Source organism: Giraffa tippelskirchi, chromosome 12 (assembly GCF_054371585.1).
Source record: "Giraffa tippelskirchi isolate mGirTip1 chromosome 12, T2T-mGirTip1v1.2.pri, whole genome shotgun sequence".
Taxonomy (NCBI): domain Eukaryota; kingdom Metazoa; phylum Chordata; class Mammalia; order Artiodactyla; family Giraffidae; genus Giraffa; species Giraffa tippelskirchi.
In genome coordinates this window covers 8,671,782-8,697,534 of record NC_137286.1, presented here as the reverse complement: position 1 = coordinate 8,697,534, position 25,753 = coordinate 8,671,782, and the positions used below count along the sequence as shown (strand labels likewise).

Sequence of the window (25,753 nt, the reverse complement as noted above, 5' to 3'; positions counted from 1 at the left end):
TGTTTTAAGGCCTGTCCAGCAGGGCTGTGCTCATTTATTTTAAAGCAGAAGTAACTGTAACCTTCCACAACACTCTGGGCCAGCCAAGGTCATGGCTGTATCTCCAGAAGGTCACATTTCTCTAGAGAAAGGCACTTGGGCTTGGCCCTGTGTGTACTCACATTCCATGATTATCATAAACTGCTGCTCAGGACTTCCCTGGTGGCATAGTGGATAAGAATCCGCCTGCCAGTGCAGAGTGCGCAGGTTCGATCCCCGGTCGGTCGGGGAAAATGCCGCATGCCTTGGGGCAACTAAGCCTGAGCACCACAACTACTGAGGCCCAAGTGCCTGGAGCCAATGCTCCGCAACTGGAGAGGCCACCGCAGTGAAAAGCCCGTGCACCATGGCAAAGAGCAGCCCCCGTTCGCCGCAGCTAGAGAAAGCCCACGCATAGCAACGAAGACCCAGTGCAGCCAAAAATAAAAATAAAATAAACTGCTGCGCAAGCCCCCTTCTGGCATATTGAACGCTTAGTTCTGAAACAAACAGACACAAATGGCCAAGCTCACCGCCTGAAATAAACCAAGGGATGCCATAGAGGAGGCTGAAGCTCGATTTCTGAATATGTGCCTTTCCTTACCAGAGACGCTTTTAAGAATTGGACATACTGTTTAAATAAAACTCGTCTGGATATCAGTGGATCCTTGACATTTTTAAAATGTGGCTTTATTTCTTGACAGCATTGTGAACCTTACGGAAAAGTAATGTCAAATCATTTTGAGGAATTTTATTATGTTAAATAACATCTTTGATTATGTTTTTGTCTCTGCCATAATATTTGAGTTTCTGAAAGACGCGATTATTTTCTGAATCAGTTAGCGCCTAATGATTCGTGTGACAATGAAGGGTGGAAGAAAGGAGAGGTGTTTTCATTGGATCATCTCATTGTCACTGAATAATAAAAAAGGCTTCAAATTATTTTATATTGTACATCCACAGATAAGCTGAACGTATAGTGCTACCCTAGGAAGAGTCTCAGAGATCAGTTTCTCAACTTGCCAAACTTGCATTGTTGTTTAGTTGCTCAGTCCTGTCCGACTCTTGCGACCCCATGGACTGTAGCCCATCAGGCTCCTCCATCCATGGGATTTTCCAGACAAGAATACTGGAGTGGGTTGCCATTTCCTTCTCCAAAATTTGTATTACCATGATGTATATATTCAGCCATATAAAGGCAGGGCTGTTTCTTAGAAGTGATAGCTGTTCAACAGTTAACAATGGAAGGATAGATGAATGTTTTAGAGAAGTTACATCATACTCCCTTGGAAACACTGTGACAGTTTTAGGACAAACTCCTCCATCCTTAGCCTCCCTAAGCAACTGCAGGGACTCCACATTCAAGGCTGGAGAGGAAACTGTCCAGCGAGGTAAAGGTCTGAAATGCCGACTGGAAGAGACAGGGAGCAGGGGGCTAGTGCCTTTAAGGGTCAGGATCAAGCTTCATTTTTATTCAAAAGCAGCAAATATTTATTGGGCATGTGCTATTAATAAATCACATGGCAGCAGCATGCATGAATACCATCCCACTGAATTCTCACAATGGAAGCATTTTTTATTATGTATTAAAGCTATAGAAGTATAATATCAAAACAGAATGGAGTAAACCCTGCCAGTCAGGGAGAACACTCTGGATTTCTGCACTTACTGCTCTTTCAACTTCATCTGTAAGTTGTGACCACAGTAAAAAAAAACAAATGAACCTGAAAGTGCAGACATCAGCGTTCGCTTCCATTCTTTCTTGCAGACGAGTTAATTAGTTTCTCCTACTTTACAGGGCATTAGAATTCATGTGTCATGCTTTAAATACAAAACCACATATTTTTCACTGTAATGCAAAAATAAGAGTTTTTCAATAGTAATTTTCACTACAGAAGAATTTTTGAGGTCACTTTAGAATATAACCTGTATATGTAGACTATGACTGCACAGTAATTTTTTTTTCTTTTTATTAGGTCGCCTGGAAGATCAATATATTATTAGATTTATGAAAGAAAAGCTAAGATCCATGCCTTGCAGGAATCAAGGTTACATTTTGGATGGATTCCCAAAGACCTATGACCAGGCCAAAGACCTGTTCAACCGTAAGTGTGGGTGTTCCCTTTATTTTGAGCGTTTACATTCAGATAAGTTGCAACTTTATTGTTCAGAGTAATAATAGTCACAATTAAACAAAAACTCAGAGGGACTATATCTAAAATACAAGCTTCCCTTGTTATAGCTAGTTTTCATGAGTGACTCAGTTAAAATATTTAAATTTTTGAGCTGTCCTTCATAATAATATGTAATGAATTTGAAGATGTATATTTTGTTTTACCAGAAGAGGATGAAGAGGAGGAGGAAGAAAGCAGAGGCAAAATGTTTCCCTATGATAAAATCATCATACCTGGTAAGTTTAAACTACTTCTCCATGGTCATATTTAAAGCAATGTCACTTGATATCTCTTTTGTTCCAAAACAACATTTTTGATGTTAATAAAGTAGGTTTGTTTGTATCAGGAAAAAAGTAAAGCAATACCCTTAATATCAAATGTCCAACCTAAAGAATGCACTGGGGGTAAATACCAGGGATATTAAAGTTCTGAAATGGACCGAGTCCCTTTGAGAACATTCCTTTCTGCTGTTCCCTCCTGCGACAGAGCAAAAAAGTTAGCCAGTCTGTTGGTGCCCTGAGTTCTTTTCTGTTTTGTTTTTCTGTACTTTTTTAAAAACTTGAGATATAGTTGGTTTACAACATTATATAAATTTCAGCTGTATAATACAGCATAGTGATTCACAATTTTTTTTAAGGTCTTTATTGAATGTGTTCCAACACTGCTTCTGTTTTACGTTTTGGTTTTTCAGCCATGAGGCATATGGGATCTTAGCTCCCAACCAGGGGTCAAACCCTCACCCCCTGCAGTGGAAGGTGAAGTCTTAACCACCAGACCACCAGGGAATTTAACAATTTTTGAAAACTATGCTCCATTTGTAGTTATTACAAAATATTGCCTCTATTCCATGTGCTCTACAGTGTCCTGGGAAGAGTTGTCATTGAGACCACCAGGGACTGGGTCACGGCCCTTACTTCCCGCTATGCTTTACGTCCTGGCCATGCCATTGTCTTTTCTGGAAGACATCCAGAATCCAGAATCCAGACGGAGCAGGAAAAAGCTGCTCGGTTCCCTAACACCACAACAAGTTTATCCTATTAGGTATTTACCCGGGGCTCTCACAACATACCCTTGAAAAAGAAGTATCAACAACGTGTTCCATGAAAAAGGATTTGCTGAGTAGCTAGCAGGCATTTCTTGTGACTCTGCCATGAACTTTAAAAGTTTTTTTCTTCTTTGTTTTTGTTAAATCAATTTGCATGAAGTTTAATCAAGTTCCGGTCATATGATAAATACAAGAACAGCTATTTTCTTAGCCCAGGGATGTAACTTGGAAGAGGCTGCTCACTGTGTCAAAGTCCCCTCGAGAGACAATTCACAGCTGTAATCCTTTCCTCCTCCTGGCCCAGGCACAGCTTGTGATGAAGCTTCTGGAAGCAGAGACATCAGAGAATAGTCATCCTCAAGGATGGATATTTACTGTTTGCCTGAGGCAGGAACACAAAATGCCAGAGGAATGGGTTCTCTTAGGGTTCCCATTAATTTATGTACTTGCCTCCAAAAAGGTTAAAAAGTAAAGCCGACTAGTCTAAATAAGCGCATCTGTCCAGTTTATGAGACTTTAGCACTTCCGGGCGATAGGAATTCATTGTAAACCTCATGGTAAATCCTCCTGTTCTCCCTGAGGCAGCTGGATAAAATTCAGCTCAACCCACCATCTGCCACGTATCAGGCTCCCATCCCGAGATGGCAGCTTATTGAGCTTCTCCGTGAGCTTGGGAGGCAGGAATTACTCCCGTGTTTACCGGATCCGGAGCCTGAAGTCCAGAGATTGATCCAAGTCCTCTTTGCTAGTAAATGTGAGGGCTTGAATTCAGACTCATGTCTTCTCATGCCACTGCCTCCAAAAACCAGAGCGAATGAAACCCCTCCCTAAGTTAAGGAAATGGAGACACAAGAGGGCAAAGGATGCGCGGTTCTTAGTCCTGATCCTCGGGGCTGCTCCCTCTCTGTCGGGTATGGTAGGTATGGTCCAAACACGTCTAGGATGAAATCTCTTTGGAATGTCTAGTCTGTTCTTTTCAATTAGCTCCCCGCCGGCTTTTTTAAAGAAATTGTCATTAGTTTCTCTCTTCCTGAAAAAAATTAGATCATTGTCTCATTTGAACTGTGGGATTTTAATTTATGGAGATGACTGAGACATGAGAGGCTAATGCCATTGAAAGAATTTATTACTCACATTTCCCCAGAGAAGGGAGCGTGGCAACCATACAGGGCCACTGGGGGAAGCACCAGGGTTGGTCAGGAGGCAGGGGAAAGTCTAGGACCCAGCCTTTCTTGAGGTTACTGTGGGAAAGGCAGGGGATTGACTAGTATGAGTAGTTGCAGTGGGCTTTGGTCTCTAGCTGCCTGGTTCTGGCCCCGGCCCTGGGATGAGTAAAGGCAGGAGAAATATTGACTTGGTGTGTGAGTTACATAAAAGGGGTGGTTGGCTTGCATACATGAAGTGTGCTCTCAGGGGTGGATGAAATGCTTACTGTCATTAATAATGATCCATATGTCAAATATTCGATAAGCACTGACTGTGTTATACTGAACATAGATGATTCATAGCATGAAGTGAGGAAATAGGTTGATCTATGAAAAATTAAAATCCCAGGGAAGTCCCTGTTTATATTAATTTGGCAAATTGGCCATCAAAGCATTTTGCTCATAGCTGTGAGTCTCTTTGGGAAATGGTGATATTGTGCTCGAAATGTGGCAAGGTGACAATTGACTGGGAGGCTGACAACAGATATCACAGGGTTATTAGAGATTTGTATTTACAATTTCTCCTTTTTTTATTTTTTATTTTTGGCCATGCCACATGGCTTGTAGGATATTAGTTCCTTGACCAGAGATTGAACCTGTCTCTTGGCAGTGAAAGTGTGGAGTCCTAACCACTGGACTTCAAGGGAATTCCCAATTTTTGCTGTTTTTATTGAAAAGAGGGAAGGAAGGAAAGCAGAAAGGAAGAAAAGAAAGCGGAAGGGAAAGAAGAACAACAGATCTCACAAAATCCCCATTGATTGGGCTTCCCAGGTGGCTTAGAGGTAAAGAATGTCTCTGCCAGTGCAGGAGCCGTAGGTGATGTACTTTCGATCCCTGGGTGGGAAAGATCCCTTGGAGGAAGAAATGACAACCCACTCCAGCATTCTTGCCTGGGAAATCCCATGGACAGAGGAGCCTGGTGGGCTACAGTCCATGGGGTCGCAAAGAGTCAGACACGACTGAGCGACTGAGCACGTGCGCATGGGCTTCATAGGGTGGGGGGGTCTCTGGAAACATGGGTGATTTGTATCTCCTCCACCAGAGGCAGCAAGAAGGCCAATTGGTCAGGCCCTCTGTGGCAACGGGATTTCCCAGCTGGCAACCAGACGTCTAGGTTGAGCAGTGGCCGGTCTGCCAGCACCTGCTTGCTGGCTCCAGGGTCCCTGTGTAAACTCACGAGCTCCTTCTCTCCAGAGTTCGTGTGTTCGCTGGATGCATCGGATGAGTTCCTCAAGGAGCGGGTGATGAACCTTCCCGAGAGCATCGTGACAGGGACCCACTACACCCAGGACCGGTTCCTCCGGGCTCTGAGCAACTACCGGGACATCAACACCGAAGACGAGACTGTCTTCAACTACTTTGACGAACTTGAAATCCACCCAATCCATATAGGTATGAAATAAACTCAAGAGTAACGTGAATGTGGAGCACCACTGCCTGGTGTCTGGACCCCCAGCCAACCTGGGGCATGCCTGTCATAGGGCTGGGGGAGGGCAGGATAGTATAAGTGTGTGCCTAGCACCCAGGAAGTCACAGGAAAAGACATGGGAGTTGTCTACTTGAGGATTTAGTGGAGTGGGTGGGAGGGGAGTGTTACTGTTGTGGACACGTGGATGTATTACGAAGTTGAATGCCAAATTGCGTTATTTATTTATTTTACCAAATTGACTTTTTTTTTTTTTAATGAATGAGGCAATTGATTAACCCAGTATCATTTGTTGTAAAGCTTCTTGTTGGCAGCTGCCACCTGTGCCATGATTCTGTCCAGGTCTCTATGTCCATAAGGTCAGTTTGTGGTCCCCATCTTGGTCCTGTTTCACCATAGTCAGTCCCTCCAGGGCTTGGGGGACCCGGTGGGTCACACCCTTGGAGCCTCTGCCAAAGTAGCTGGGCATGACACCATTCTCTGATGCTCCCCCCACAGATCTGGGTTTCAGAGCCAACCCCAGTGCCAGCCCAGAGGTACAGGTGCCGGGCTGTGGAAGCTGCTCATGTAGAACTACTTCTCATTGTAGGGAACGAGTTCTTTATGTCTGGCCAGCTTGACCATGTCCACCCATTCAGGGACTTTCAGCTTCCCAGACTCTTTGAGGAAGGCTGCTGGAGTTCTGATGCACTCCTGTGGCTTCACGTCTTTTACAGTAACTCCAGGCACGATGCATCCTCTGCACTTCCAGCCAGGGGAAAGGGGCATTTTAAAAAAATATTTATTTATTTGGCTATGCTGGGTCTTCGTTGTGGCATGTGAGATCTAGTTCCTTGACCAGGGATCAAACCCAGGACCCCCTACATTGGGAGCGAGGAGTCTTAGCCATTGGAACATCAGGGAAGTCCCCAAATTGGCATTTTTTTTTAAGGGTACTTCAAAGTTAGGTGGTTTGCTGCCAGCTGCATTGGGCCATTTCCCCAGTGTCCTGGGGAGCAGCGTTCTGTTCCCATAGCATTGCGGGGCACTGGTGCTCTTCACAAAGCCCCTCCTGGCCTTTCGACTGGCCAGCTCACTCCTGGTTGTTGTTTCATCGCTAAGTTGTGTCTGACTCTGGAGACCCCATGGGCTGCAGCACGCCAGGCTTCCTTGTCCTTCGCTGTCTCCCAGAGTTTGCTCAAACTCACGTTCATTGAGTTGGTGATGCTATCTTACCATCTTATCCTCTGCTTCCCCCTTCTTCTCCTGCCTTCAGTCTTTCCCAGCATCAAGGTCTTTTCCAATGAGTCAGCTCTTCGCATCAGGTGGCCAAAGTAATGGAATTTCAGCTTCACCATCAGTCATTCCAGTGAATACTCAGGGTTGATTTCCTTCAGGATGGACTGGTTGGATCTCCTTGCTGTCCAAGGGACTCTCAGGAGTCTTCTCCAACACAGTTCAGAAGCATCAATTCTTCAGCGCTCAGTCTTCTTTATGGTCCAGCTCTTACTCCATATGTAACTACTGGAAAAACCATAGCTTTGACTAGACAGATCTTTGTCAGCAAAGTAATGTCTCTGCTTTTTGGTATGCTGTCTAGGCATTAACTCACTCTTAGCTACTCAGAAATCAAATAGCTCTTCATCACATTCCTCTGTTTCCTGTAAACACTTAACTCAGAGCTGAGCACCCAGCAGGCATGCAGTGAACATGCTCTCTCATCAACCTCACCGCAGCCTCATCGTTGCTACCTCCAGATCCCATCTGTTGTGGCTGGTTTCTTCTCCTCTTGGCTTGGTGAACCCCTGAACTTCATTTCTGGTTTTCTGGATCTTGACACCTCGGCTTCCTCTGGGTCTGCTGAAAAATCACAAATCTGATGGCAGCTTAGTGGCCAGGTTGACCTTTGGGGCCTCCCAAGGCCTCTCTACATCCCCTCAAACCAGCTGGGACACATCCTAGTCCTGGAGTACTGGGAGGCTTAGAGCTGAGGGAAACAGTCAGCAGGAGGCAGGAGAGCTGATTCCAGTTTCTGGTTCTGCCTCAGTATTCTCATCTGTGAAATAGGAAAATAATCCCTGGCTTGTTGAGATGTTACAAATGGTGGGGATTAAAGATAGGAAGTGTCTGGCACATTGGCGAAGTTCAACAGCTGGTAGTTAATCTTATTATTAGTACAACAGTAAGGCAGAAAATGATGTATATTATGAAATGAGAATACATTTATCAGTCTGCAAATTCTGCTCTGTTTTGCACCCTCAGAAGTGATTGGATTTTGTCTTCATCTGGACAGGCCTGTGCATGTTGGACACCAAGTTCTATAGGTAGAAGCTAAGGATTCTACACCTACTAATGTGGAAAGTAGTTTACACTATTTACTTAGAGAATTAGGAAGGAGTGGTGAGCAAACTTCATAAAAGTAGTGATTGACATCTTTTTCAGTAAAACCCCCCAAAACTATTTATGGAACAATGAGGAGAGCCCCAGGGAGAAACAAGGCAGAAATGAGGCAGAATGAATGAGTGATCACTGTCTTCTGTCTCATTCCGTGCCCGTCACTTTTGGCCTCATCTTCACACTCACAACCAGAGACAAGGGAAAAGCAAAGGGGAGTAATGTATCCCAGTGATGGGCGAGTAATGTATCCCAGTGGGGGAGGGCGTCAAGGTCAGGAACGCAGCCCGGCCTCCACAGGGTCTTGAATGGGGCCCTGGAGTCCTCTCGCTGCACCTCTGTACCCCACTTCTTCTCTCAGCATCTCTTTCTGCTCTTTTATTTTTTTGGCCTCACTGTGCAGCATCTTAGTTCCCTGACCAGGGACCGAACCCGAGCCCCCAGCATTGGAAGTGAGGAGCCTTAACCACTGAATTGCCAGGGATGTCCGCTCCACATCTTTTTTCTCTTTTGCTCTTTGGACCAGGGTGTCTCTCTCTCCTCTCTCTGGCCCACATGGTGAAAGAAGGCTGCCCCATAGCCCTGAAGTCTCCATGTTAACACTGGGAGCCAAGCCCGTAGCTGGATGTGTCTCTTTCCATCCTAATTGCACATACTGAGACGAGCAGATGGGAGGTCATGGTTGGGTCAGGTGCCCACCCCCCGGCTAATCCTCCATTGATCCTTCGCAAGGTCAGGGCAGAAGTACTCCTGGAGGCAGCAGTTTTCTATCTTTCAAGTACATCAAGGGTATAATACTCTAATAGGGGAGCTGAGGAGAAATACATTGAAATGTCAGAGCTCAGGCAACCAGAAAGTGAGATTTTTTTTTTGGTGTGGTTTTTGGTTTGGCTTTGCCTCTTAATGGGCTTGTTTCTACCCACTGACCAACGCACTTGGCTCCGTTCTTCCCCAGTCCCATTTTGCAACCTGGCGGTGCTTCTAGTCTAGGTCAAGGTTCTACAGTGCAAACACAGGGGTGGGGAGTGCAGCAGTGGCTGTGCTTGGGGGCTGGTGAGCAGTTACTCCCGAGGAAGGGCTGGAGGCACCCAGCTCTCAAATGTGCCTACTGCTCACCCTCTGTGCAGAGAGCTTCCAAGCAAACGAACCCCGGAGACTGGTGTAGAATTGACTTTTCAGTGAGTTGTGCCGGGAGGAACTTCCTGTTGTCAGCAAGCCTTCCCCACTCCACCCTTCCCCTCCCCTCCCCCTCCCAGACCCCCTTCTCCCCCTCCCCCTCTTTTTTCTCTTTCTTCTCCTTCTGGTCTTGATGTTAACATCAGTCACATATTCTGGAGTTTGGACTTTTTCTGATTCAAGCAGGCTAACTGAAAAGGTTAATTTTTTTTTTATGAACTGAAAATGTATCCCAGAAGCACTGATTCTCAGAAAACAGAAGAAACCTGGAGGTCACTCAGCCCCTGCTCCAGGTGCAGGACTTCTTTTGCGGAAACCCCCGGACTGAGGTGCCCTAGTCTCTGCCCAAATGCCTCCCAGGGTGGAGAACTCACTCCTTTGAGGAGGTCCACACCCCCACCCATCCACTCAAATCAGAGGCAGGTATCACAGCTCAGAGACCTGAGCCCCAGGCTTGCTCCCTGTGACTCTCAGAGACCAGTGTGATATCTGCCAGTCAGACCAGAAATTCTAAACTGTGCTGGTAACTCAAACAGGAAACCCGCATGTGGTAATTTACACAATTTGCCATCACAGGATTACAGTAATAAAGAATTTTCCTGAGTCTGGTCTCAGGATAGATTGCGAGCAGGGACCAGACTGTAAAAAAGTCTGTGTGGGTCTCTTTCTCTCTCCCAATCGTTCAAGATGTAGGAAGACTTGAAGATGCTCAGAACAGACTTGCCATCAAACAGCTCATCAAGGAGGTCGGGGAGCCTCGCAATTATGGTTTAACAGATGAAGAAAAGGCCGAAGAGGAGCGGAAGGCTGCTGAGGAGCGGCTGGCCAGGGAGGCCGTGGAGGCGGCGGAGAGAGAGCACAAGCAGGCAGTGGAGGCCGCGGAGAAGATTGCCCGCTGGGAGGAGTGGGTGAGTGGGGCGGAGGTGCGGGGCGAGGGGCTGGCAAAGCCATCCGGGCCTGTTGCACTTCCCATCCTGCTAATAGAGAAATGTCATGGGAATAACCGAAACAATTTTGTTGTTGTTTTTTGTTGTTGCTGTTGTTTATTTTTTCATATATATCATTTTAAGAAAATTTCTTTCCTGTGTACCATTTAAAAGAACATGCCCTCAGTCTTTTGCTTACTGTAAACAATAACAGTAAAAAAACAGCTAGGACTTCCCTGGTGGGCCAGTGGTTAAGAATCTGCCTGTCAATGCAGGGGACACAAAGTTTGATCCCTGGTTCAGGAAGATTCCACATGCCACGGAGCAACTAAGCCCACGCACCAATCACTGAGCCTGAGACCCTAGAGCCCATGCACAACAACAAAGGCCCAGCACTGCCAAAAAAAAAAAAAAATGTTTAAAAAAAATTACCAATGAGCCACTGATGTAGTATGAACAATACTGCTGTAAAAGTGTGCCATTTGGCTGCATTGTCAATCTGGTGATTTCATTTGGTTTTCCATTTACCCATCTAACTTGGGTGGTCAGCCTCATTTCACCCTCCGCATCACCGAGTCTTCTTATCTATTCTGTCTCCAAAAAGCGCACGCGTATCCACCCCCAGGGCTCCACTTCTGCTGACCAGGGTGCTAGAATTATGTGGTGCCTTCCGGTTCGTCTCCCCAGCTCCACCCCCTCCATCTCCAGTCTGTTCCCCTGCTGATGCCCGGTGATCCATCTAAAATATAGATCCACCGCGGCCATTCTCTGTTTAAACTCTTCAGAGACTGTTCATCATTGTTAGATGAAAGTACAAACTCTTTATTGTGGGCCCCAGGGTCCTCTGTGACCTGGCTCCTTCTAATGCCTCTCTGTATTTAAACAACCTGCCACCCATGCGATTCACTTCCTCCTTGCTTTGAGTCTTTGCTAAATGAGGCCTTTAGTCTTTGTCAAATTAAGTCTTTCTAATGAGACCTTTTCTAGGCACCATATTTAAAGTTTCAACACCTGCCCCTCAGCATAACATGTCATATCCCTTACTATACATTTAAATTTCCCCTTCTGGGACTTCCCTGGCAACCCAGGGGTTGAGACTTCCAGCGTCCAATGCAGGGGGCATGGGTTTGATCCCTGATCGGGGAACTAAGATCCCACATGTTGTGCACCATGGCCACATTCATTCAAAAATGAATTTGCACTTACGGTTTGTACTCTTTGCACTTATTTCACCTCTGTCCATGGGATTCTCCAGGCAAGAAGACTGGAGTGGGTTGCTCTGCCCTTCTGCAAAGGATCTTCTGGAACCAGGGATTGAACCTGTGTCTCCTGCACTGGCAGGCAGATTCTTTACTGCTAACCCACCAGGGAAGCCTAAGGCAATGGATATTTTATATCTTTGTCTTGTTTAATGTCTTTTGCTGCACGTTTAACTAATGTCCATGGCCAGGAGTAGGCTGGACTGATGTGCTTAAGCCCCACCCAATCCCCTAGGCTGAAAAGAGAGATTTCTCAAAGGAAATCTGGAATTATTAGTCCTGAGAGAGGGGGACCGGATGCTGAGCAAGGCATGAACACAAGCCCACCAGACCAATACCTTCTAGACGTTCTATTAGCACTTCTACAATTCTATGATCCTTCCTTCCTGCCTTTCTTTCTCTTGCTTTGCTTGATCTGGGTAGCTAGAAATTATTTCAGTGTAAGAAGTGAGATAGGTATCCAGTTTATTATTTTCTAAGTGACTGTGCACTTGCACCATTTAAATCTTTTCTCTGCCGATTGGAAACACCATCTTTATCATAATGTGATGAACATTGCTACTTCTAGTGGACTCTGGGGTGAGTTCTATGAAACTGTTCTTTTTCTGTCTATTTACCCTACCCCCAATGTTCTATTTGTAGAATAAACGACTAGAGGAAGTGAAAAGAGAAGAAAGAGAATTACTGGAGGCCCAGTCTATTCCCTTGAGAAACTATTTAATGACCTATGTTATGCCAACACTTATGCAGGGTCTGAATGAGTGTTGTAAGGTCAGACCTGATGATCCTGTTGATTTTCTGGTAAGAGATTTAAGTGTTTTTTTTTAATATCAGTTTGAAAATAAAATATGCCCAAATCTAAACGAAAAACCAATTGAGACAGAAAAATTGTGTGTCTGGTTATTTTGGAAGTAGCCTCTAATACCTTCATCATGGTTTATAATAGTTTATAATAAGTTTCATCATAGTTTGTAATAAGACTTTTATTACTCATTTGAAAGTAAAAAGTTTACATACTTCCATTTTTATTTTTTTAAGTGTTGGTTTGTTTTATTTTTAAATGTCTAGACTTAAAGTAATGGAAACTATGTTAATAATGACTATTTCTTATTTAGTCGCTTCCAACTCTTATGCAACCCCATGGACTTGCAGTCCTCCAGTCTCCTCTGTCCATGAGATTTCCCAGCAGAGAATACTGGAATGGGTTGTCATTCTCTTGTCCAACTTCTATTTTTAAGTACAATGAACTTTCACTTTTATAGTACAAATTGCTGACACTTTTTTTTTTCAATTATAGGCGGAATATCTTTTCAAGAATAATCCTGAAACACAGTAAAACTTTAAAGATATCGTGTCATGTGCTTTACCGAGCTCAAGATGAGTTTAACATAGTAAATTGAAAAACTGCTTTAAAAAAATTCTTTTCTAGTTTTGGGGAAATTCTTTTTTTTCTTCCTGCAATCAAATATTTTATTAAGTAAAATTATAAAAAGCCCTATGGTAATGAGTCACTACTTCATTAAAACCATGCATGCTAAGTTGCTTTTGTCGTGTCTGACTCGGTGTGACCCTATGGACTGTGTGACCCGCCAGGCTCCTCTGTCCAGGGGATTCTCCAGGCAAGAATACTGGAATGGGTTGCCATTTCCTCCTCCGGGGGTCCTCCCGAACCAGAGATAGAACCCCTGTCCCCTATGTCTCCTTCACTGGCAGGCAGATTCTTCACCTCTAGCGCCACCTGGGAAGCCTAATTAAAACCATATCTGAGAGGTAAATTGTTAAGGTATCTGTGTATAGCTCATGGGATAAATGTTGATTCACTATTTCACTCTTCATCTGAGTATTCTGCATGATAATGTTTATAGTAACTCAATTTACAGCATGAAGAAAGTCAGACCACACATTATTCTAACATATGAGCTAATGAGTTTATTTGACTCGTTATGGCCCCTGCACCAATGGTGTTAGAAATGAAAATACATCAGAACAGTTTATGCTTTTTGAGTCACAGGAAGTCAGACAGGGTTGGTTTCTGCAAGGTGGTTTCTGAGTTTAAGATCAGCACCCAACCTATGAGGCAGAGACAATTATAAACCTCTTGGTAGAAAAATTCATGTAACAGGATGAATAATTTTTAATATCTGTGATAATTAGAAAGTAGCTAAATATTCTTAAGAAACTAACTTTACCATATAGGCATAAATAATCAATCCCAATGGCCCTTTCCAGCTCTAAAAATCCCATAATTCCCATAACTATACCGGATGAGAAATTGATTTCAGTTCAGTTCAGTTGCTCAGTAGTGTTCGACTCTTTGCGACCCCATGGACTGCAGCACACCTAGGTTTATCTTAATGACATGTATGTATTATTTCTTTAAATAATAAAATCTGAATATAACTGCACTACACTTTTTACACTACTTTTTTGTGTGGCAAAATATACACAGCATAAATTTATCATTGCAACCATGTTAAAATGTACAATTCAGTGGTACTAAGTAAATCTGTGACACTGTCCACTCATCACCACAATCTGGAGAAGGCAATAGCAACCCACTCCAGTACTCTTGCCTGGAAAATCCCATGGATGGAGGAGTCTGGTAGGCTGCAGTCCATGGGGTCGCTAGGAGTCGGACACGACTGAGCGACTTCACTTTCACTTTTCACTTTCATGCATTGGAGAAGGACACAGCAACCCACTCCAGTGTTCTTGCCTGGAGAATCCCAGGGACGGGGGAGCCTGGTGGGCTGCCGTCTATGGGGTCACACAAAGTCGGACACGACTGAAGTGACTTAGCAGCAGCAGCACCACCACAATCTAGCTGCAGAGCTTTTCTATCACCCCAAATGAAAGCCCTGTACCCGCTATCACTCTGCATCATCCCCTTGCCACAAGCTTCTAGCAAACACAAATCTGTCTCTATGGATTTGTCTATTCTGGAGAATCACAAAATATGTGGCCTTCTGTGTCTGGCTTCTTTCACTTAGCATGTTTCCAAGCTTCATTCATGTTGTAGTATGTATCAATATTTCGTTCCTTTTTATAGTGGTGTCTATCACTGTATACAGACTGTATTTTGTTTAATCATTCGTGCATTGATGGACAGTTGGGCTGTTTCCACCTTTTGGCTGTTGTGAATAGAGCTACTGTGAACATATGAACACAAGTTCCTGTTGGAAACCCTGTTGTCAATTTTCCGTAGAAACCTAGCTGTAGAAATACAGTCATACGGTAATTCTCTGTTTGACTTATTGGGGGAACTACCAGACTAGTGGGTGTGTAGTAGTATCATATTGTGACTAAGTACGTTTTCATGTGCTTGATGACCATTTGTGTATCTCCTTGGGAGAAATCTATATTTGACCTTTTGCTCACTTTTTATTTGGGTTGCTTATCTTTTTGTTACTGAATTGTAAAAGTTCTTTATGGATTCTAGATAGAACACCCTGATCAGCTATGTGATTGGCAAATATTTCCTCCCATTCTGTGGCTTGTCTTCTCACTCTCTTGATAATGCCCTTTAATGCCTAAAACTTTTAATTGTGATGATATCCAATTTACCAATTTTTCTTTTACTTCACTGCACTGTTTTTTCCCCATTTTTATTATTTTTCACTTTTTTGTTTTACTCTTAAATTTTATTTATTTTTTAAACTTTTTAATTCATATTGGACTATAGCCGATTAACAATGTTGTGGCAGTTTCAGGTGAACAGCTACAGGACTTAGCCACACAAATAAATGTATCCATTGTCCCCCAAACCCTGCTTCCATCCAGGCTGGCACATAACTGAGTAAAGTTCCATGTGCTATACAGTAGATCCTTGTTTGTTATCCATTTTGAATATAACAGTTTGTACATGATCATCCCAAACTCCCTAACTATTCCTTCCCCCGGCAATCATAAATTCATTTTCTAAGCCTGTGCATGTCTTTTTGTTTTGTAAATTCATTTGTATCATTTCTTTTTAGATTCCACATACAAGGGATGTCATATAATATTTCTCTTTCTCTGTCCAACTTACTTCACTATGACAATTTCTAGGTCTAACCATGTTGCTGCAAATGCACTGCAAAATTTTTGATCCTCATTTTAATTGAAAATACTAAGTAACTAAAGAGAACCTGGAATGTTAGGTCCGTGAATCAAGGCAAACTGGAAGTGGTCAAACAGGAGATGGCAAGAGTGAATGTAGACATTTTAGGAATCAGCAAACTAAAATGGACTGGAATGGGTGAATTTAATTCAGATGACCATTGTATCTACTACTGTGGGCAAGAATCCCTTAGAAGAAATGGAGTAGCCATCATAGTGAGCAAGAGTCTGAAATGCAGTAAAAACGACAGAATGATCTCTGTTCATTTCCAAGGCAAACCATTCAATATCACAGTAATCCAAGTCTATGCCCCGACCAGTAATGCTGAAGAAGCTGAAGTTGAATGGTTCTATCAAGACCCACAAGATCTTCTAGAACTAACACTCAAAAAAGATGTGCTTTTCATTATAGGGGACTGACTGGAAAGAAAAGTAGGAAGTCAAGAGATACCTGGAGTAACAGGCAAATTTGGCCTTGGAGTACAGAAGGAAGCAGGGCAAAGGCTAATAAGAGTTCTGCCAAGAGAACGCACTGGTCATAGCAAACACCCTCTTCCAACAACACAAGAGAAGACTCTACATATGGACATCACCAGATGGTCAACACCGAAATCAGAATGATTATACTCTTTGCAGCCAAAGGTGGAGAAGCTCTATACAGTCAGCAAAAACAAGACCAGGAGCTGACTGTGGCTCAGATCATGAACTCCTTATTGCCAAATTCAGACTTAAATTGAAGAAAGTAGGGAAAACCACTAGACCATTCAGGTATGACCTAAATCAAATCCCTTACGATTATACAGTGGAAGTGAGAAATAGATTTAAGGGACTAGATCTGATAGAGTGCCTGATGAACTATGGACGGAGGTTTGTGACATTGTACAGGAGACAGGGATCAAGACCATCCCCAACAAAAAGAAATGCAAAAAAGCAAAAAGGCTGTCTGAGGAGGCCTTACAAATAGTTGTGAAAAGAAGCCAAAAGCAAAGGAGGAAAGGAAAGATATACCCATTTGAATGTAGAGTTCCAAAGGATAGCAAGGAGAGATAAGAAAGCCTTCCTCAGTGATCAATGCAAAGAAATAGAGGAAAACAATAGGATGGGAAAGACTAGAGATCTCTTCAAGAAAATTAGAGATACTGAGGGAACATTTCATGCAAAGACGGGCACAATAAAGGACAGAAATGGCATGGACCTAACAGAAGCAGAAGATACTAAGAAGAGGTGGTAAGAATACACAGAAGAACTGTACAAAAAAGGTCCTCACGACCCTGATAATCACGATGGTGTGATCACTCACCTAGAGTCACATATCCTGATGTGAAGTCAAGTGGGCCTTAGGAAGCATCACTACGAACAAAGCTAGTGGAGGTGATGGAATTCCAGTTGAGCTATTTCAAATCCTCAAAGATGATGCTGTGAAAGTGCTGCACTCAATATGCCAGCAAATGGCCATAGGACTGGAAAAGGTCAGTTTTCATTCCAATCCCTAAGGCAGGCAATGCCAAAGTATGCTCAAACTACCACACAATTGCACTCATCTCACACACTAGTAATGGAGAAGGAAATGGCAACCCACTCCAGTATTCTTGCCTAGAGAATCCCGTGGACAGAGGAGCCTGGTGGGCTGCTGCCCATAGGGTCGCAGAGTTGGACACGACTGGGGCGACTTAGTATGCATGCATGCATTGGAGAAGGAAATGGCAACCCACTCCAGTATTTTTGCCTGGAGAACCCCAGGGACAGAGGAGCCTGGTGGGCTGCCGTCTATGGGGTCGCACAGAGTCGGACACGACTGAAGCGGCTTAGCAGCAGCAGCAGCAGCACATGCTAGTAAAGTAATGCTCAAAATTCTCCACGCCAGGTTTCAACAATACATGAACCATGAACTTCCAGATGTTCAAGCTGATTTTAGAAAAGGCAGAGGAACCAGAGATCAAATTGCCAACATCAGTTGGATTATCATAAAAGCAAGCGAGTTCCAGAAAAACATCTATTTCTGCTTTATTGACTATGCTAAAGCCTTTGACTGTGTGAATCACCACAAACTGTGGAAAATTCTGAAAGAGATGGGAATACCAGACCACCTGACCTGCCTCCTGAGAAACCTGTATGCAGGTCAGGAAGAAAGTTAGAACTGGACATGGAACCACACACTGGTTCCAAATAGGAAAAGGAGTACGTCAAGGCTGTATATTGTCACTGTGCCTATTTAACTTAGATGCAGAGTACATCATGAGAAACTCTGGGCTGGGTGAAGCACAAGTTGGAATCAAGATTGCCAGGAGAAATATCAATAACCTCAGATATGCAGATGACACCACCCTTAAGGCAGAAAGTGAAGAACTAAAGAGCCTCTTGATGGAAGTGAAAGAGGATAGTGAAAAAGTTGGCTTAAAGCTCAACATTCAGAAAACTAAGATCATGGCATCCGGTCCCATCACTTCATGGCAAATAGATGGGGAAACAGTGGCTGACTTTATTTTTTTGGTGACTCTCCAAAATCACTGCAGATGGTGACCGCAGCCCTGAAATTAAAAGATGCTTACTCCTTGGAAGAAAAGTTATGATCAACCTAGACAGCATATTAAAAAGCAGAGGCGTTACTTTGCCAACAAAGATCCATCTAGTCAAGGCTATGGTTTTTCCAGTAGTCATGAATGGATGTGAGAGTTGGACTATAAAGAAAACTGAGTGCCGAAGAATTGATGCTTTTGAACTGTGTTGGAGAAGACTCTTGAGAGTCCCTTGGACTGCAAGCAGATCCAAGCAGTCCATACTAAAGGAAATCAGTCCTGAATATTCCTTGGAAGGAGTGATGCTGAAGCTGAGACTCCAATACTTTGGCCACCTGATGCGAAGAACTGACTCATTTGAAAAGGCCCTGATGCTGGGAAGGATTGAAGGTGGGAGGAGAAGGGGATGACAGAGGATGAGATGGTTGGATGGCATCACCAATCCAAGGGACATGTGTTTGAGTAAACTCTGGGAGTTGATGTTGGACAGGGAGACCTGGCGTGTTGCAGTTCATGGGGTCGCAAAGATTCGGACACAACTGAGACTGAACTGAACTGAAAGAGAAAACATAATCCTTGGCCTTTATTTTTTATAACTTATTTCTTAGTTGTCTTTGACTGTGCTGGGTCTTCTTTGCTGCGAGGGCTTTCTCTAACTGTGAGCAGGGGCTACTCTCTAGTCAGGGTTCTCACTGTGGTGGCATCACTGGTTGAGGAGCACAGGCTCTAGAGCTCAGGCGTAGGTAGTTGTGACACATGGGTTTAGCTGCTCTTCGACATGTAGAATCTTCCCAAACCAGGGACAGAACTTGTGTAGCCTGCAGTGGCAGGCTGATTCTTACCCACTTGGAAGTCCTTATCCAGGAAAGTCCTAAAATCCTTGGTCTTTACAATTGTTACCTTTTCAAGCCTTCAGGGTGGTTACATTTTGTGACCTTGCTTCTGAGTTCACAGAGAAAACCCAAGCAATCAGAAGTGGGCTTTCTCCACCCTCTTATTACAAACTCACTTCTGTCTTCCCTTCTGCAGAGAAGTGTCTGTGCTCCCACCTAAGATTAACCTGTGCCCTGAATCCCATCTCTTCTCACATAAGCTGATTCTGCTCCTGTAACTGTCCCTTCTCTCTCAGCTTGATTCTTCCCTCTCCCCTGGGTTATCACTCTTACCTTCAAATTTTTTGTGTCAACTCCCACACGTCAAAATGAGACAAAAATTCAATTCAGAAACTAGGAATAAAGCTATCATATGAGCCAGCAGTTCCACTACTGGGCATATACCCTAATGCCCAAAAAAAAGTAATTAAAAAAGATACACGTACCCCAATGTTCACTGCAGCACTATTTACAATAGCTAGGACATGGAAGTAACCCAGGTATCCATCAAGAGACGAATGGATAAAGAAGTTGTGGTACATATATACAATGGAATATTAGTTAGCCATAAAGAGGAATGGATTTGAGTCAGTTCTAATGAAGTGGATGAACTTCAGTGTGAAGTAAGTGTGAAAAACAAACATTGTATGTTAATGCATATATATGGAATCTAGAAAAATAGTGTTGATGAACCTGTTTGCAGAGCAGGAACAGAGATGCAGACGTAGAGAATGGACTTGTGGGCACAGCAGAGGAAGGAGAGGGTGGAACGAATTGAGTAACACTGAAACATATACATTACTATATGTCAAACAGATAGCCAGTAGGAATTTGCCATATGACGCAGGGAGCTCAACCCAGTGTTTTGTGACAACTCAGAGTGGTGGGATGGGGTGAGCGGTGGGTGGGAGGCACGAGGGGGGGACTATGTATACTTATGACTGAGTCACACTATTGTGTGGCAGAAACCAACACAACATTGTAAAGCAATTGTCCTCCAATTTAAAGATCAATTCAAATAAAAAAAAAGTCTTGCTGGTGCATGGACCCAGTCTTCCATTCCCGGTTAGAGCCAGGTCACCAGTGACATCCACATTCCCGAACCTCATTGTCAGTGCTCACGCCTCATCTTACTCAGCCTCTCCCGTCATCTGTCACATTTTGTCATTTCCTCCTTGAAAAACTCTTGCCCCAGACCTGAACGCTGAACAGTCCCCTTGGGCTTTAGCAAGGCCCATCCAGCTCCTGATGGCTCTCTTCCTTCCCCTTACCTGCCACTCCCAGTTTTCCATGACAGGTACTGGCAACTCCATCCTTCCAGCTGCTCAGGCCCTAAGCTGTGAGGCATCCTTGACTCTCTTCTTATTCTCTTACCCCATACTCAGTTCATCGGTGCATCATACTAAAACCATCAGGTGGCATTTCAGGGGGCTCTGAAGAGCTCCAGTACCATGGTCCTTTACGTCTCAGTGCAGAAAGAACTCAGCAAGAGGCAAAGTGATGGGTAAGAAGTGGTTTATTAGAATAGGACATGTGTGAGGCTTACAAGCAGGCAGGTGAGAGACTGCTGCACCCCAGCAATCTCTATAGTGGGCTACACTTTTCTAATCAAAGGAAAAGTGGAAGAGGAAGAAAAACTTTTGTCATTTTTTTTTTTGTCAGTTGGCCAAAAAAAAAAAAAAAGCCAGTTATAGGTCAGAACTACAAGGGCTGAAGATTTGTAATTATTAGACACAGGTTACAAATTATCTTTAAAGAGATTAAAGAGAGCATTGTCAATGTGATCATGGAACTTTCATCATTCTTGAGTAGACGTCATGCTTCCATCATTAGTTCCTCCTTGTCAACTACAAATTGGCACTTACCAAGAGCATTGTCAAGACTGAACAACAAAGGCATTTCCCATCCGCCTCTACAGAGATTGAACCTCTTGCTGCTATAGCTGTTGACCTTCAACAACCCCTGAGGGAGTTCAGGGTGGAGTGAGGCACTCTGTGCTCCAGGGACTCTGGTGGGACAGGTCTTTAGATAGTTGGATGTTTTTAGGAACAGATTTTATGATCTCAATCCTCAATCTCCTCATATCTAGAGAGGCACTAAATCCCTTCATGGTGACATCAGACCCTCATGACTAACAAACAAACCTTTTATAAAATGGGTATTTCATGGTATGGAACTCCCCCTTCACCAAATCCTTATATATTGGCCTTCCCCCACTGCTGCTTTGGAGCAGTACCTCAGAGCTATCTGAGATGCTGCCTTCCGGGCTGCAGTCCTCCTTTTGTCCCAAGTAAAACTTAACTCTCAACTCTCAAGTTGTACATCTTTAGTCGACATCCTCCAGGTTGGGCAGGGGAGTGTTGTTTTTTTGTTGTTATTGTTCCTACGTGATCAACCTAGGTCTACAAATTATTGTTTTTATGTGTGCAGAGAGTATATCTTAGGGATCATTAACTTACTGAGCCCAATGGGTAGGATGTGGGGCTCCTGCCACCATTGTTTTATTGTTCTGAGGCATGTCTCTGTGCTTCTGCAGCCTGGTTTTGTTGCTATGCAAGCCTGTTTGGTTTTGGGGTTAAGCACACCAGCTTTCTTTCTTTTTTGACAGTGCTGGGTCTCTGTTGCTGTGAGGGCTTTTCTCTAGTTGCAGCAGGGAGGGGCTGCTCTCCAGTTGTGGTGTGAGAGCTTCTTATTGCAGTGGTCCTTGTTGTGGACCACAGGCTCTAGGCACACAGATTTCAGCAGTTGCAGCATGCGAGCTCAGTAGTTGTGATGCACAAGCTTTAGCTGCCCCGCGACATGGGCAGTCTTCCCGAAGCAGGGATTGAACCCACGTCCCCTGCATTGGCAGGCGAATTCTTATCCACTATACCACCAGGGATTAGGGTGATGGGAAAGGAGTTGGGGAGAGGAGTCTGGATGTCAGGTGGATTTGAGAGGTAGAACCAGTAGGACTTGAGGATGGATTGGGTATGGGCAGTGAGGAAAAGGAAGAAATCAAGGATACTGACTTGTTTTGAGCCTAAAGGATGACTGAGCTATTGAGAGAGGCAGAGACTAGAGGAAGCACAGGTTTGGGCCAGTTCTAATTAAAGTGCTACTGCAATTCTGAGACAGGAAGGGGGCAGGGCAAAACTTTTAAAAGAATGACCTATAAGACAGCCCACAACATAAACTAGGTCCAAGACTTCCCTAGTGGCTCAGATTAAAACGTTTGCCTATAGTGTGGGAGACCTGGGTTCGATCCCTGGGTAGGGGAGATCCCCTGGAGAAGGAAATGGCAACCCACTCCAGTACGCTTGCTTGGAAAATCCCATGGACGGAGGAGCCTGGTACGCTACAGTCCACAGGGTCGCAAAGAGTCGGACAGGACTGAGCGACTTCACTTCAGGTCCAAGAAGGCAGAAGAGTAGACTTCCACTTGAGTTTGAGCCTCAGTATATGTTCACTGTAACACATGAGCATGCTAAATGACATACCCTAGGTGCCATGACTTTCCAAGGACAACCACAGAAGGTCATAAAGTGGGCAGTGGCCCAATTCCTGAAAATCCTCATCCTTTCCCCCAAAGACCTGGAATACTCTTCCTACTCATTAGCCTATAAGGTTACCCACCCCTCCAAAAACTGACAACCCCTATACTCCCCTGCTGCTCTTGCCTCCTGACATGGCCCACACTATGGAGTGTATATCCTCCCTGGATAGATCTGTTTTCACTTTACTGTGGCTTACTCTTGAACTCCTTCCTGCTTGAAGCCAAGAACCCACGCTTGGCGGCCAAGGGACTCAGACAAGACCTGTGATGTGACCATCCTCTCTCTTTCCTGCAAGTCCTTCCTTTCATGCAAATGACAGAAGACACATTCTTCAAAACATCAACATCTAAAAGGGGAGTAAGAATTTAATGAAAAGATAGCTCAAGAGTACAGCACTATTAGATGGAAGTGTTTGTTATTATTTTGACTTTAGTTACTCATACATCTGCCTTTTGATTGAAATTTTAAAAAGTATACACCAGTAGTAGCCAAATGAGTCATTATAGTTTATTATTTGGATTAAAAAATCTCTGTATCACACAGTGTCTCCAATGATCACCTCCTAAGTAACACAGGAACACAAACTAGGTAGTCTTCAATAGGTGAAGAAGTTCAAAAATATTTTCTGTGCATGGGACTTACCTGGTGGTCCAATGGCTGAGACTCTGACTCTTTGTAACCCTACGGACTGTAGCTTGCAAGGCCCCACTGTCCACGGGATTCTCCAGGCAAGGATACTGGAGTGGGTTGCCATCTTCTTCTCCAGGGGAATCTTCCTAACCCAGGGATCAAACCCGCATCTCTTAAGTCTCCTGCATTGGCAGGCTAGTTCTTTACCATTAGGACCGCCAATTAAACAAATAAATATTTTAAACAATTCCTCTGCATTTTTTTATTTGCATGCACCATGTACCTAAGAGAACCAGTCTGGGAATCTTCCCACCAGGACAGTTTGTGTGGAAAATGCAATTTGAATACTTAAGATACAGGTAGAAAAACATCTCCCCCCTTTCTTAGCAGCTGGTGGAAAGCAGGCCGTGGGGCAGGCTGTTACAATAAGACAGTGTCGGCAGCAGCTGGAGGTAGTGGGCTGGAGCTCCAAGGACATGCAAGGCAAGGCTAACACTACACAGATATTGTATTAACCAAAACACTGATAATTGGCTTTATCTCACTCTCCACATTCCATGGCTCAAACTACATCCTTAACTGACATTTGTAACCACCTAGCTCATTACTCACTTGTGAAATGTTGAGTTGGATTAGACTGTAGCGGCCCGGTGAGGCAAAGCCCTTCCAGAACTGAAACAGGATTCCAAGACACCATCAGTTGCTTTCAGAGTTTATAATCTCTGTCTCCAGCCCTTACATCTCAATTCCTGGAGTGTTTTCAATAGCCTCAGGCTTTTCTGAAGGTCCCAATGGCACTTCAAAATCAACCCATATCAAACCATTCTCACAATCTCCTGGCTCAGTTATCCTCTCATTTCCTATTTCATTCATTCTGTCCCCTTCCTAGAACCTTCATAATCACTTTGTTTTCTTCCTGCCCTCCTACCTCTAAACCAGGATTAACCACAATGCCTAAATCTCTCTCAAATTGGATTAATTGGGAAAGACCCTAGATGCTGGGAAAGATTGGGGGCAAAAGGTGGCAGAAGGTGAGATGGTTAGACAGCATCTCTCGCTTAATGGAAATGAATTTGAGCAAACTGGGAAACAGTGAAGGACAGGGAAGCCTGCCGTGCTGCAGTCCATAGGGTCACAAAGGGTTGGAAATGACTTGGTAGCTGAACAACAATCTCATTCCCATTTTATAACTTCCAAAGGCTTCCTCATTCACAATAAGATCCAAATCTTTCAGAAAGGCTACCGATCTCAGGTCAAAGATTGTGTCAACTACAAATTGACCCTTGCCAAAGCGCAGGATTGAACCCTTTGCTGTTGCAGCTCTTGACCTCCAACAGGATCTGAAGGGAGTTCAGGGTGGAGAATGAGGCATTTTGTGCTCCAGGGAAACTGGTGGAACAGGTCTGTAGGGTTATTTTCAGGAATCTGATTTCATGATCCCAATCCTTGCATCTCCTCATATCTAGAAAAGTACTAAATCCCTTCATGGTGACATCTGCTCCTCCTGACTAACAGAAAACCTTTTTGTAAGATTAAGTGCTTGATTGTGTAAACTCCTCCTTCACCAAAATCACATACTCTGACCTTCTAGCACAATACCTCTTTGGAGCAGTTTCTCCAAGCTATCTGAGGTGCTGTCTCCTGGGCTGCAGTCCTCATTTGGCCCCAAATAAAACTTAATTCTCACGGTGTGCATCTTTTACAAGTCAACAGTTGGCTCCTCTGAAAGGCTGTTTGACCACAGTATCTAAAGTTGAACTGTCCCATACTTCCATCATCTGATTTACTTTTATTCTTGGTTCTTATTATGAACTGTAATTCCCTTATACGTTCACATGTTCACCTGCTCCCACTCACCCAGAATGTAAGGTAAGTGGGTCGTTATTTGACCATCATCAGTGCCCATTTTTATGAGCAACTTATAAACATGTTATTAATTTCACTGGAGCTTAGATTTTCAAAAAATTTAAAGACAAGTCTATTACTGGGCCCCCAACTAAAGCCACAAAAGCTAAGGGCTAACAAGTAGAACTGGAATAAAACACAAGTCTGTCTCCAGACCACTGCTGTTCAGTACAATTGAGGGCCACATATATAATTTATATTTTGTAGCAGTTACAGTTTTTAAAAAGATAGTTATTTGGCTGAACTGGAGCTTAGTTGCACACGCAGGATCTTTAGGTATCACTTGCCTCATGCAAACTCTTTAGCTGAGGCATGTGGGGTCTAGTTCCCTGACCAAGGATGGAATCCAGGCCCTCCTGCATTGTGAGCAGAGTCTTAGTCACTGGACCACCAGGAGAGTTCCTAGTAGTCACATTTTAAAAAGTAAAATGTCACATTTTGAAAAAGTAAAAGAAACAGTTGGAATTTTCATATTTTTAATGCATTATATTTAAATCAAGATATAAAAAACTGTCAGTGAGGTATTTCACATTTTTCTGTTCATACTAGTGTCTTTGGTATCACATATGATTTGTACTTATATCATACCTTAAA

At 43.8% G+C, this 25,753-nt stretch overlaps 1 protein-coding gene and 1 long non-coding RNA gene across 14 annotated transcripts in view; one reads left to right on the top strand and one right to left on the bottom strand.

Moving 5' to 3' along the window:
- The window catches only part of AK7 (adenylate kinase 7), a 62,419-nt gene extending 49,279 nt beyond the window's left edge, over nt 1-13,140 (top strand). For 6 of the 13 annotated variants that reach the window (XM_081550532.1, XM_081550528.1, XM_081550524.1 and 3 more), the window contains 6 exons: nt 1,995-2,123; nt 2,360-2,428; nt 5,637-5,834; nt 10,105-10,325; nt 12,245-12,403; nt 12,900-13,140. In XM_081550532.1, the coding sequence (XP_081406658.1) occupies nt 1,995-2,123; nt 2,360-2,428; nt 5,637-5,834; nt 10,105-10,325; nt 12,245-12,403; nt 12,900-12,938 (815 nt within the window). In that variant the 3' untranslated portion in view covers nt 12,939-13,140. Of the gene's footprint in view, nt 1-1,994; nt 2,124-2,359; nt 2,429-5,636; nt 5,854-10,104; nt 10,326-12,244; nt 12,491-12,899 lie in introns of those variants that run through there. The other 7 variants (XM_081550533.1, XM_081550529.1, XM_081550523.1 and 4 more) reach the window with 5 other exon arrangements.
- Nucleotides 1-25,753, bottom strand: part of LOC145529815 (uncharacterized) — a 51,753-nt gene that overhangs the window by 24,851 nt on the left and 1,149 nt on the right. The window lies entirely within an intron of this gene.